Source organism: Eumetopias jubatus, unplaced genomic scaffold, assembly GCF_037043125.1.
Source record: "Eumetopias jubatus isolate StellerSeaLion01/CBP00866 unplaced genomic scaffold, mEumJub1_p1.0 scaffold_1, whole genome shotgun sequence".
Taxonomy (NCBI): Eukaryota; Metazoa; Chordata; class Mammalia; order Carnivora; family Otariidae; genus Eumetopias; species Eumetopias jubatus.
Genome location: NW_028274807.1, coordinates 209,598,464 through 209,612,218, shown reverse-complemented (window position 1 = coordinate 209,612,218; position 13,755 = coordinate 209,598,464). Strand labels below are relative to the sequence as shown.

Below are 13,755 nucleotides of genomic sequence, written 5' to 3'. Positions count from 1 at the left end.
TCCCGGGCCAGGCGTGGGTTGGGGGAATCGAGCCGTCTTTGCGTTAATTCTTAGATTTCAGTTCGTCTGCGCTGAGCCCCAAGAAGTCCTTGCAATAAAAAATCCTGACCGTTGCTGTTCTTGATTATGACCTGTTGTCTTCAGAGAAAAAACTTCTGCAGTATCACCTTGAATCAGTTACTTGTGCGCTCTAAACCTGGTAGCTCCTTAAAAGCATGGCGGGTCTGGCCTTTAGAGTTGGGCCCATATCCCTTACTAATAGTAGTAATAACAATAATGCCTCAATAGTAACAATAATAATTGTCACCTGAGGAAGCACAGACTGGGAGAAGATATTGCTCAACATATATCTGAGAATTTAACAGCCAGCATTTACAAAGAACTCTTACAACTCAATAATAAAACAACCCAACTTAAAAATGGGCAAAAGATTTGAATAGGCGTGTGCCAAAGTCCTGAGGTGGGAGCAAACTTAGTGTGCTTGAGGAGAAGCCAGGCCTGGTGGGGAGAACAGGGAATGGGGTAGCTGTGGTTGTGAAGGATCAAAGTTGGGCAGGGTATGGGCTGGGCTGGGGGCCAAAGCAAGAAGTTGGGGTTTTGCTCCAATTCACTGGTCAGTGTCCATGTAGGAGAGGCAGCAGGAATCCTGTGCAGGACTCTGTCGCCCATCACGCAATGACCAGAGCACCCATGTTGACACTACATTCTGGAGAATGTGGTTTGAATCTGGTCTTACCGGCGAGAGGGGCTGGGGGCGGGGCATAACACTGCCACTCGTTCTCAAAATCCATTTTTGCCTGTAACCGAGGCAGTAAAATCTAAAACATCAGACTATTGTAAGGGTTGCAGAGATAAACTTCTAGAACACAGTTTAATAAACAGCAGCTAACAGTATCTTGTGGCAAAGCCACAGTGTAAACAAAATGTACATTCCTGCAGCATCAGATTTGAAGATTATCTATGAGAAAAATCTCAAGATTCACTGGTAAGCACACGTGCACACACACATGCACACATACACACCAAAAAGCAACAAAAGCAACACACAATATGCAGGACGATTTTTTTTTTTTAATGGTGCAGGGTCTGTGTGACTTCTGAAAATAAGCAAAATCAAACTTGTTAAAGTAAAATATGTAGTAGCAAAAGTTTAAAAACACATGAGAAAGAGAAAACACCACATTCAGGAGGGAGCAATCTCAGTGAGGTGCTGGCAAAAGGAACTAGGACAAGCCCATAGGGTCTTCAACCCATTAGTCACAGATCTAAAATGCAGAAGATCCAAAACAAACATAGTCCGTGTTCAGATTTGATCCAACTGGGGATGGATTCCTAAGCGCTTGTTGGGTTAGTTTATGCTATATACACTTAACCTTCCCCACCACCTTCCCTCTTCTGTGGCTTTACCCCTTCCTCCATTTCTGTACTCATCTGTTTATGTCTCCAGTGTACCCCCTTCCCCCCAGGTTCACTCCCAAGGGCAGGGACCTGAGTCACTTTGCCCATTGCTGAGTCTTCAGCTTGCACACTGCTGGCACTCAGGAGGTGCACATTTGTTGGAAGAACGAGTTATTTTTCTGTATGACTGAATTATTTAATTTGAAATACAGAAAAAAAAAATCGACCAAGTAGCCCTTGGGACATCGGTGCCCCCACACCCAGGGCCTAGAGAAGCCCACAGCCTCAACTGCCGACTGTGCTGGCTACAAGAGTGACCTCGTGGTTCTAGAAGAACTGTTTACGTTTCCAAAAGTGTGCTGACCCTGTAGACATGGAGACAGAGGTTTGCTTTAAAATATTTTCACATTAAGAGAGATCCCACTCATGTTCAATGTGGGTTCATGAAGCTCTACCCTACTCTTCTTCCTCTTCTGAGCTCCCATGAAATTCTCAGGAGACCACTTTTTTTTAAAAAAGAGCAGCTTTTTAGGGGGAGGATGGAGGGATGAGTGGGTGGAGCACAAAAGACTTTTAGGGCATTGAAAATACGCTGTGATACCAGAACAATGGACACGCATCATCACCCGTTTGTCGAAACCGAGAGAATGTACAACACAGAGCGTGAACCACAATGTAAACCATGAAGTGCAGGCAATTAGGATGTGTCTATGTAGTTCATTCATTCTAAGAAATGCACCCCTCTGGTGGGGATGTTTGTGGTGGGGAGGCTGTGCACGTGTGGGGGCAGAAGGTATATGAGAAATTTCTAGGGGCGCCTGGGTGACTCAGTGGGCTAAGCATCTGCCTTTGGCTCAGGTCATGATCCCAGGGTCCTGGGATCGAGCCCCGCATCAGGGTCCCCACAGGTTCAGGCTGTGGGCTTCTCTAGGCCCTGGGTGTGGGGGCACCAATCTCCCAAGGGCTACTGGGTCTATTTTTTTTTTCTGCATCTCTCTCACTCCCCCTGCTTGTGTTCCCTCTCTCGCTGTGTCTGTCAAATAAATACATAAAATCTTAAAAAAAAAAAAAAAATTCTGTACTTTCCACTCGATTTTGCTGTGAACCAGAAATTGCTCTTTAAAAAAGGGGGAAGGGGGCAGCTTTAAAGAAACACTTAAAAAAAGTTTTTTTAAAGCTGTCCCCCCTCATTCCCCCCACGCTGTCACCCCACCATGCCTGGCTCCCAGAGGGAATTGTGGCACCTGCCTTGGTCTTCCCCTCCCATATGCCCCTTCCCCAGGGGTGGGGACTTCTGTTCGTCTAGAGGAGAGCCTGGCACCACCAGGTGATCAGTAAATGCTTGATAGAGCTAGTCTTCCCCAAGGGGCTGGTTCAGGCAAGCCAGGAGCTCCTGAGGATCCAGGACCCCTAACCCACCACTTCTCACACCCAGGGCTCTAGCAGTCCTCCATCCCTAAGGAAAGGCACCATATGAGGACAACTGCCCACTTTATTAGCCAGCAGCTGGCCTGCAGGACTCCCTAAGGCCCACCTTCATAGATCGAACCTGCTACTTGCTCCCCTGCCCCTGGGACCTTGGGGGCAGGTAGGGAAGAGGAGATACGAGGGGTGAGGGTGAGGGGGATGGCCTCACAGAGGCCTTATAAATACAAGGGGGTCACTGGCAAGGATGTTAGAGGGCTGGACAGCTGGGGCTCAGGGAAGGCGGGCTATCCAGGGTGGTCCACATTACGCGGCGCCCTGTGTCTGTGGGGGCCCCGGTTCAGCGTCCAGGCGGCACAGAGGACCGTCATACACCATCTGCAGGTTCACCTTGTGGCCCACCAGCTCCCGGATGTTGTTGATGCCGTATTTGATCATTGTCGGGCTTGCGGGGGGGAGGGAGGAAACCAGTTTTAACGCTATGCCAGGTCGTGCTCTCCTCTGACCAGGCCCTCTCTGATGCTTCCCACCTCCTTAAAGGCCCAGGTTGTTCCCGGGGCTCACCAGGTCCTGAGTGATCTGCCCTGTCACTTCCCCACCCTCATCTCCTCCCACTCTACCTACTCCCCCTCTCCAGCCACACTGGCCTCCTCCATGTTCTCCAAATACATCACACACATGCCTGCCTCTGGGTCTTTGCGCTGGCTGTTCCTGCTGCCTAGACCACCCTTCCCCAGATGTGCCCCCAGCTTACCCTATCACCCGCCTCCGGTCTTTGCTTGGATACTGCCTCCTCCTTGAAGCCTTCCCTGACAACGCTGTCTCCTCAGCCCTCCCTACTGGGTTCTCTCTATCGCATTTGCTAGCTGCAGACACACTCTGAACTTCACTTGTTCCATTTACTGACTTATCTTGCGAACTGCCGTCTTTCTCGCTACACTACGAGCCCGGCTCTGCAGAGGCAGGGATGTGTGCTGTCCTACTCTTAGCACAGGACCGAGCACGTAGCAGACGCTCGCGAAAGGCTTGTCGAATGAAGAACAGACGGATGGGGCTGAAGGTCTGCAGGCCCCCACGCCCAGCAAGTCACCTGTGTGACAGCCAGACACCCTAAGTGGCTTAGGCACTCACCGCTCCAGGGAGAGGCCCCAAGCAATGACTGACACGTTTTCGGGGAGCCCCATGGGCAGCAGCATCTCAGGGCGGAAAAGCCCAGAATTCCCGACTTCCACCCACTTCTTCAGGCCTATACGGGTGGGAGAAGGATAGGGCAGGTTGTGTGGATGACCCCGGGTCTGGCAGTGACCTTGGGAGTGGGCTTGGCAGTGACAGGGACCCGGGCTTAGCTGTGGGCAGCCTGAGACATCCCTCCCCATCCCAGTGCCAGGTTCCACCCTGACCTTGGTGGTAGCTGAACACCTCCATGCTGGGCTCCGTGTAGGGGTTGTAGGCCGGCTTGAAGCGCAGCTGGGTGATACCTGGGCAGGGGAGGCGGGTGAGCAGAGGTGGAGGATAAGCCTGGAGGCACGGCATCCTCCCATGGCTCCGCTAGCACCTCCCACCGCAGCCTGCCTGCCTACCCAGCTTGGTGAAGAATTCCCGCAGGATGCCCATGAGGTGGCCAAGGGTGAGGCCATGGTCAGCCACCACGCCCTCAATCTGGTGAAACTCGGCCAGGTGTGTGGCGTCTAGAGTCTCGTTTCGGAACACGCGATCGATGGAGAAGTACTTGGCTGGCGTGAAAGGCTTCTGGGGGTGACAGGCAGGCCAGGCCCGGGAGGAGGTCAGAAGGTCAGCAGGACAGCCCCCTGCCTCCCCCACTGCCTGGGCTGAGCTGCACCTTCTGGGCCAAGCGGTAGAGGGCACGGGCGCTGGCTGACGTGGTGTGCGTGCGCAGCAGGTTCTTCCGGGCCTCCTCCAGCTTCCACGCGTACTTGTACCTTTGGGAGGACAAATATAGTCCGCGTTGTGGCCTTCAGACCCCCCAACCTTCTCCCCCTCTTACACTGCAAAGTCCTGGTCCTGCCTCACCCCTGTGAGCCGTAGCCACCCTGAGAGTGGGTCCGCTTGACCCGATGGACGTAGTCCATTGGGAGCTGCAGGGCCTCAGCTGGATCTGGGCAAGACAGAGCATCATCTGGTCAGTCAAGGAGCATTTCTCAGCCAGCCACTGCGCTGAGGACAGACAGCAACATGCGCAGCTCCCATCCTTGCCACCCACAGCAGCCAGGGGGTGCCCGGGAACACCCAAGTCAGTCACATCCTCCCTCTGCCCAGAACCCTCCATCTCCCTGGGTGTGAGGGCGGGAGGTGGACACAAGGCTCTCTTTGGGGGCGCCTGGATGGCTCAGTCGTTAAGCGTCTGCCTTCGGCTCAGGTCATGATCCCAGGGTCCTGGGATGGAGCCCCGCATCGGGCTCCCTGCTCTGTGGGAAGCCCGCTTCTCCCTCTCCCTCTCCCCCTGCTTGTGTTCCCTCTCTCGCTGTCTCTGTCAAATAAATAAAAATTAAAAAAAAAAAAAAAAAAAAAGCTCTCTTTGGCCATCATGTCCTGTCACTGCCCATTCCTAGCCGTTCACTTCCTCCAGTCACAGGGCCTCCCAGCTATCTGTGAGCATACCACGCACGTTACAGCCTCAGGGCCTTTGCACAGGCCTTTCCCTCCTGTAACTTTCCTTCCCATATACGGTTCTCTCCCTTACCTCCTTTGGCCTTTACGTAAACAAAGACTTGGTTTTAAGTTGACAGCCCCTTCCCCCTTCACGCCAGTTTCCACTGTGTTTACTGCCATCTTGCATTACTGCATTTGCATATGACTCAGGATTTAATAAATACCTATCCCACCAGACACAGGTCTCACCAGGGCAGGAACTCCACGTTTCATTCATAGCTGTAACCCAGATGTTTAACAAAGACCTTGATACACAGGAGGGGCTTAGCAACCATCTGTTGCGTGAATGTGTGAATTCTTAAGATCCCTTTCCAGAAACATTAACTTTGGTGCACCTGAAAAGCTTGACACCAAATCCCAGCTCCACCACATTTAACCTGTGTGACCCAGGGCAAGTGATGTTCCTTCCCTGAGCCCCCGTTTCCTCCCTTGTAAAAGAGAGCGAACAGTGCTACTTCCCACAGTTGGAAGGAGAATTAGAACAGAGACTGATGTGTGGTGAGAACTTAGTAAGTTTTGGGTACCACGACAATGATAACAATGCCATTGTTGTTCCTGGCCAGGCCAGGTAACCGGCAACCCCTGGCCTCCCCTGCCTCGGGGCGCGGGGGGGGTGGGGGGGATTAGATAATAACAACCATTGTGAAAGTCATTCAATTTCAGACGGTACTAAACGCAGTGAATGAAAGGAAAAATCGGCAACCACGCTTGAAGACTAGAGATGAGGGACTTTTAGAATTCAGGGGGACAAGGGCATGTCAAGGTGGTCTCTGTAAGGTGACCCGTCGGCAGAGGTTTGACGATCTGGGAGGAGGCAGCCTTGAAGATCTAGGAGAGGATGGTTCTTGGTAGAAAACTGCCTGGCAGCGCAGGCAAGGGCCATGAAGTGGGCAGGAGGGGACATGGGAGGAAGTCACAGAGGTTGCCGGGAGCAGCTCACACCGACCCGGCTGGCCACGCCGAGGATGGAGTTTATTCTGTAAACTGAGTACGATACTCCAAGAAGTTCTGCATGGTGCGGCCAGTTCCACCCACCTCGGAGGAAGAAGGTGTCGTGTTGGTCACGCGCCGGGTGCTGCTGGGGCTGGAAAAGTGCATCAAAGTTCCAGAAGGAGCTCTCAATGAAGTTGTCAGTCGGCATCTCTGTGAACCTGGAGGGAGATGTGGCCTGACTGCCCTGCCTGTGCCCAGTGGCTGGGCCGGCCCCACCCCGGGCCCAATGCTCACCCCATCTCCAGGAAGATCTGCCGGAACTGCGTGCGGACCTTGAGCAGAGGATGCAGGTGGCCGCTGTCTGGGAGGACACCATGGGCCAAGAAGTTGTACGGCTTGAAGGGCCGGTCCCGCCAGGAGCCGCTGGTGGGGGATGCAAGGTACGTGGCCCTGGTGAGGGCTGTCCTTCCTCCTCAACCTGCCCCAGTTCCTGGGGTCACCCCCTACCTGGAGATCATCTCTGGGCTCAGCTCTGTCTCCTGCTTGGAGATGCTGGTGCTGAAGGCACTGCCTTTGCTCACCCAGTAGGTCTTCAGGGTCCTGCAGCCAGAGAGGAAGAGGGGATGCCACTGTCACCTCCTTCAAGAGGCTTCCCTTGATCTCCCAGCTGATGCTGACCCCAACACCAGCCACCAACTCGCTCTGCTTTATTTTCCTCCTGACATTCATCATCACCTGAAATCTTCTTATTTAGCCCACGCTTACACTCCTCTGTCACTCACTTACTCGTTTAACAAATACTTGATGAGAACCTACCATGTGCCAGGGTCTACTCGAGGTACTAAGCACACAGCTGAGCAAGAATAACAGGTAAACTCTCAAGGATTTATTCCGTGCCAGCAGGCTCTATTCCACTGAAATCATCCCACTACCTTGTGAAAAAGAGGCCATTTTACAGATGAGGAAACTGAGGCCCAGAAAGATCAGGTGACTTGGCCAAGGTCACACAACTAATAAGTGCCGGAGCCGGGACCTGGACTGGGCAGCCCTCCTCCAGCCTGTGTCCTCATAACCATTATGCCACTCGGTATCTGCTCAAAGGGTACGTCAGCCCTGTGAGAGAAGAGCCCTAGGCCTGTCCAGGTCCCAGCATGCGGTAAATTTCAGACACTGAAATCAGAGCCATAAAGGAAATAAACATGGCACTGGTACGGGGAGTAGAAGCAAGCAGCTTTTATGGAACTCAAAGGGGGGGGGGGGCGTGTCAGGATGGCCTCTTTAAGGTGACACACAGGCAGAGGTTTGATGCCCAAGCCTGGCTTAAGGGAAGACCATTCTCAGCAGAAGTCATGGCACGAGCGAAGGCCCTGAAGTGGCATGAGGCTGGCACGAGCTCTTGACAACCACATGGTCAAGCAGAGCTGGGAGGACACTGACAGCACTGTGACCCAGTCTGGGCGGGGTGACCCCGTCCCCCCAATCCCTAGGACCAAGTGGGTGATATGGGACGGAAGGGGAGAGCACCCACTCACACTTCAGTCAGCAGCTTCCTCTTCCTGAGCTCACTCCTTTCCTTCTCACCCAGCTTCTCAGCCTGCCCACCCTGGACCAGCTGGAGCCGCCGCTGCACCTCGTCCTCCACGCTGTCCACCTGCCGTGATGATGGGTGTGAGAGGCTACCGAGAGGGCCGGGGGGGGGGGGGGGGCACCCTGCTCACCTACCCACCGCCACCTGCAGGGACTCACCACTCGGAATACCCGGGGCCCGTCGGCTGCACTCTTGTCCACACGGATCCACTTGTTGGACATGGCCTTGCTGAAGCCCACCTTGCCGCTGGGCAGTTGCTGGGGGAGCGAGGCCACGGTGAGCGGAGCATGAGGACCCCTTCGCCCCGTCACTTCCCTAGGCCTCGCCCCTAGGACCTTACCATGAGCTCGCTCTGGGCCAGGCCCTCCTGGGGGATGCTGCGAAACACCCGGGCCTCGTGGCTGCCCTCCCGGGCCATCTCCTCGCCCTCAGCAGTAAGCTCCCAGCGCTTGGTGGAGCGCAGCTCAGCCTCAATGATCTGCAGGGAAATGGGGGAGGGAAGACCCACAGAGATAGGGTTCAGAGCCAGGCACGCCCTCACCACAGGACTTGGGTTGCAGAGTGCCTGAAGCCGGCTTTATTTATTCATTTATTTATTTTTAAAGATTACTTACTTATTTGACAGAGAGAGAGATACAGTGAGAGAGGGAACACAAGCAGCGAGAGTGGGAGAGGGAGAAGCAGGCCTCCCGCAGGGTGGGGAACCCGACGCGGAGCTCGATCCCAGGGCCCTGGGATCATGACCGGAGCCGAAGGCAGATGCTTAACGACTGAGCCACCCAGGTGCCCCTGAAGCCAGCTTTACATCTGAGCTGCACCACTTCCCAGCTGAGTGAGTACCCCTTGCTGAGCCTCAGTTTCCCTTCTGTGACACAAGGATAATGACAGAGACGGCTCACGTCTCCCAGGGTGAAGTAAAGTACTAAGAACGGTATCTAGCAGAAAATGAGTTCTCTCTATTGCTTTTGAATCTCAGAAAGATTTTTAAGGCCCCAAGTGAACTGATTCGTCTCCACATTTAACGTGTTTGCATCTCACGGCCCAGCGTGTCAGCAAAGGGCCCCCAGGTTCCCAATACACACAGGAATCCAAAGCTCCATGATGAGGATGGGTTCAGGTCGTGCACAGAGGAGCAAGGTTGGGTGGGGCCCACAGGACTTAGCTCCCTCTGCACTCTAATCCCCAGCTCTGCTCCTCACTCCCTGTGTGAACCTGGCAAAGTTGCTTAGCTTCCCTGAGCAAGTTTTCTTACCAGCAAGAGAAAGGTGTGATGGGCTCTACCCCACGAAGTTTTCTTGAGTAATTACTGAATTAACATATGGAAAGGACATAGAATGTTTCGTTACCATCACTGTGTTAGGCTGCGCCACAATAAATAGCCACTATTCAACCTTCTGTGACCAACACAAGTCAATTTCACACCCCACACCCGATGCCCTCTCTGCACTGATGACCTCAGGCTCTGCAGCCTGAATGCTTAATTTCAAATCCACGTTTGCCTGTTCCTTCTAGTGACACTGATCAAGTTACTGACCAGTGCTCAGAAGGTGTCCAGTCTGCAAAACGCAGATATCAGTGCTACCATCCTGGGGTAATGACAAGGACTAGATGATGAATAAAGCCGAGACCAAAGTGGGGCACAGAACATGAGCTTGATGAATATGCAGCCCAGTTATGTTTTCTGATTTGTAGCCCCGAGGATCCAGCCTCCTGGGTGGCCCATAGGCCTCTCCGAATCTTCCTCCTATGACTCTATCACCTCTTATTTGTCCAAGTTTAAAAGGCTGGGCTTCATCCCTGCTCTCCCTGCCTTGTCATGAAATCTCCTTTCATTCCCTCTCCTGAATCCTCTCTCCATTCCACCTGCCTCCCTACAACCAGACACCAGGCCCTCTAGCTTGGGGATGTGCCAACCTCTGTCTTCCTCCCCTCACCACCAGTCCTGCCCCTGCCAATCCTTTCCCAAAGTGATGCAGACAGGACACACATCGGACTGCCTCCAGCTCCTGCCATGGCTCTCCAGTACCCCCGTGAGATAAAGACCTACAAGGCCTTGCAAATTTTGGCTCTGCTAATGCCTTTCTAGACCTGTTTCCCGTTCCTGCCATTGATCCCTGGAGCTTTCCTCCTCAGCGCAGAGGCCTGACTCAGCCGTCACCTCCTCCAGGATGTTCTCCTTGACTCCCAAGCCTGGGCCAGCTGTCACCTCTGGGTTCCCTGTACTTCCTCTTATCGCTCTGAGAGTCACCTGAGTATCTCCCTCATTAGACCGCAACTTCCTTGAGGGCAGCGACCCGGGCTCCCTTGTCCACCATCGTGCCCTCCCTGATGCCTACCATGTCTCAATGGACATTCACTGAGCGCAGAACGTTAGTGCTTCTGGGCTCTCACTTGTTGCCGACTCCCTGCCTGCGCACCCCAAGCTGGACTCCCGAAGGGTTCTTCACCAGGCAGGGCCTTCGGGCATGGGGACTTCAGGTGCAAAAGCGAGGAGGCCCGGCATCACGGATCCGACTCACCTCGCCCAGCGCTTGCAGGCTCTTTACCGCGCCCACAACGGCCTGGTGGTCCACGCCCAGCTTAGCTGCCAGGTCCGCGCTGTCCAGGCCGCCATCCGCCGCCTCTAGCTGCCGGAGCAGCACCTCCGCCACCGGGCCGTCCGCCATGGCTGCTGCCAGCGTGCTCGGCGTGTCCCGCCAGGGCCTGAACAACCGGAACCGGAACCGGCGCCGAAGGAGTGTCGCCATCTTGAGTGTGGCGGACCTGTGGCGAGGCTCAGGATGCCGCCATCTTCAGTGTGGCGCTTGAACCTTAGAGGCTGGGAGAGACTTAGTGCCCGCCTCCGCCCTAGCTAGACTAGTAGTGTCCGGTTGACCAGACACGCCAAATGGAAGACCTCGAGGACAGAATCACGGCGTTGTTTTAACTTTCACCTAGCCCCACTTCCAGTAGGCGGTGTGACCTTGGACTTCCCTCTCTCTGAGCCTAGGACCCCTCTGCCCTTGTGGGATTCGCTCTTGGCCTGCAGGAGGGCTGTAGGTGGTGGGCTCCAGAGATAGTCATTCTGCTGATACCAATGACTCTTAAGTTTTAAAGGGAGGCTAGGTAGGGACCATCCCTATTTATAAAGGGGAGAGGGACTCACCTAATAATAGTTATAGTCAAGATAGCAGCTAACCTGTTTGGACATCTCGTGATGTCCAGAGGTGCCCAGTACCAAGTGCTTCGGGTGTGTTACTTCATTTTCCCCAAAACTTTGATGTAAATATTAATATAATCCCCCTTTCACAGTTGTGAAAATGGAAGCTCAGAGGGTGATATGACTTCCCCAAGGTTCTACAAGCAGTTGGTAGAGATGGTGTCAGAAACTATAAACACTTCAGGGTGCCTGGGTGGCTCAGATGGTTAAGCGTCTGCCTTCGGCTCAGGTCATGATCCCAGGGCCCTGGGATCGAGTCCCGCATCGGGCTCCCTGCTCCTTGGGAGCCTGCTTCTCCCTCTGCTTTTCTCTCTCGGTCTCTCATAAATAAATAAATAAAGTCTTAAAAAAAAAACACTATAAACACTTCAGATCCCACTCCAATCCCTGCATGCTCTGAGAAGATCAATGTGAGGGCAATTATGGATACCCTAATCAGTACTGTCCTATAGAAATATAATGCAAGACACAAATCTAATTTTAAATTTTCTAGTGGTAACGTTAAAAACAAAATGGGTGAAATTAATTTGAAGAACCTACCAAACCTAGTATGTCCAAATTATCATTTCAATATTATAAAATTACTAATGGAATATTTTATGTTCTTTTTTCATAGTAAGTCTCCAAAATCTGATGCGTATTTTACACTTATGGCACATCTCAGTTGGGACCAGCTACATTTCAAAAGGTCAATAGTCACATGTGGCCAGTGGAGATTAGACAGTGCAAGTAGATTCTAATCCCATTTATGCCACTCAGCCAAGTCGCTTAATCTTTCTGTGCCTGTTTCCTTGCCTGGATAGAGATGATATAAGCCCAGGTCATTGTGAGATTTAAGTGAAATACTGCCCACACACATACGCATACTCGCTAATACTAAATTGAGTGTGGACCATGTGACAAGCACGATCGTAAGCAGAACACCTTTACTCATTTAACCATCACAATTATGTGAGCCTGAAAAGTGGGGTTACTAAGATCACCCGCGATCCTGACCCTACAGTGAGGTCCTTATAAAAATTCAGTATGTGGATCTCCAAGTCCCTTCTTAGCTTCAAAACCCTTCCCTTGTTTTTGTTTATTTAATTCCTCCAAGAGTCTTTCCTTCTTTCTGTCACACAGCAAGTAGGTTTTAAGCCTCTTTTGTGCCAGGTGCTACAAGAGACACTGGGGGATGGTGAAATGAGTAAGACAGTCACAGTGTCTACCCTTAAGCAGGAAGCACCAAGCTCATGTGCGCGTGACATTATGGTGGAAGGGAGGGAAGTTGGGAGGGCCAGTGGCAGGCCAGGAGTGATCACCCCAAACTGGGGCTCCTCATGAGGGGGTGCAGGTTGGGTGACCCTGGATATGTCTGGGGCAGAACCCCAACTTCTCCAAGACTCCCCATTCCTTTTTCTGAGTCCCCACCACTATCAGGGAAGCACCCCTTCTCCCACTCTTTTGCCAGGATTCCCCCTTTCCCGAGTTCACTTCAATGTTCCCAGGTCCAGGGCCTGTTTGCTTAGAATTTGGGAAACCCCCAGATCTCCTTCCTGCTTCCTGCAGCTGAAGGGGGGGGGCAGGGAGATGGTGTCAGTCACTGTCAGTCACGTGCCTCTGGCTTCAGAAGACTCTAGACTCAGGGGTCCTGCCCATCTCCCTTGGACTTTATCTTCCCCACCATCTGTCTCATTTTTTTCATCTCCAACGGAACCCCCCTCCTCTCCTCTTTAGCCGTTTAGTTGCAAAAGCCAGGCCGTTTGTGGGAGACCACAGGCAGCGACCCCTTTACCGGCTGAGGGGGGTTTAAAGGAGAGGCTGCAGTTAGAGGAACAATCCTACCAAACTCTAGGAGCCACAGCCAATAGTCACATCTTCTAGCCTTCTAGGCTTCCTTCTGTCTGTCCCAGGACAACCCCAACAGCTTTGAAAGCGGTTCTGTAGGGTGGCACCTAGCCACGGTTGCTCCTCCTAGCCTCTCAGGGGCTCCTGTGACTTCAGAGGCTAAGTGACTTGCCCCAGCCACACAGCAGCAGTCTGACAGGCTTGTGAGGGCACTAGGGACCACTAGGGGCCAGAGAGGAGAGAGCGAGCACTTTACTCGCTAGCCTGCAAGGCTGTGGCACTGGGGTGACGTGAAGATCCAGGGCCCCAGCCCCTGAGCTCTGGTGCCCTTTGCCCTATCCCGGCCTGGGGCGGGCGAGAGCGAGAGCGAGGGCGTCGGAGTGGGGGCTCCCCAATTGCAGAGTAGAAAGTGGTTAGGAAAACCTTGCCCACACCTCCCGGCAGAGGAATGAAAGAGGGCGAGCTTGGGCAGGGTCCAGGTCCTGCGCGGTGACACCGGGACTCGCGCGCGTTCTTTAAACGCCCAGACCCGGAGCTAAGCGCGCGGGCTAGGGCGGGGTTGGGTCGAGGTCTGGTCACATGACCTGGGCAGAGGGGCTCGAGGCCCCCACCGCACCGGTGGGCGGCCCCCACAACGCGTGGTCGACCTTCATTGGCCAGTTGTGTGGCCAATAGAAATCGGCCATCTGGGAACCCTGCGTTCCGAGGCACAGCC

General features: G+C 53.4%; 1 protein-coding gene across 1 annotated transcript; it reads right to left on the bottom strand.

Moving 5' to 3' along the window:
* Positions 1–2,872: 2,872 nt before the first annotated feature.
* Positions 2,873–10,704, bottom strand: FARSA (phenylalanyl-tRNA synthetase subunit alpha). Its single transcript, XM_028088939.2, has 13 exons — positions 10,534–10,704; positions 8,355–8,492; positions 8,173–8,271; positions 7,959–8,077; positions 6,934–7,026; positions 6,721–6,849; positions 6,529–6,644; positions 4,855–4,939; positions 4,664–4,763; positions 4,404–4,572; positions 4,224–4,301; positions 3,955–4,069; positions 2,873–3,268 (listed from the first exon to the last, which is right to left on the bottom strand). The coding sequence occupies exons 1-13, from the start codon at positions 10,678–10,680 to the stop codon at positions 3,130–3,132; spliced, it is 1,527 nt and encodes a 508-aa protein (XP_027944740.1). The 5' UTR covers positions 10,681–10,704; the 3' UTR covers positions 2,873–3,129.
* Positions 10,705–13,755: the final 3,051 nt, after the last annotated feature.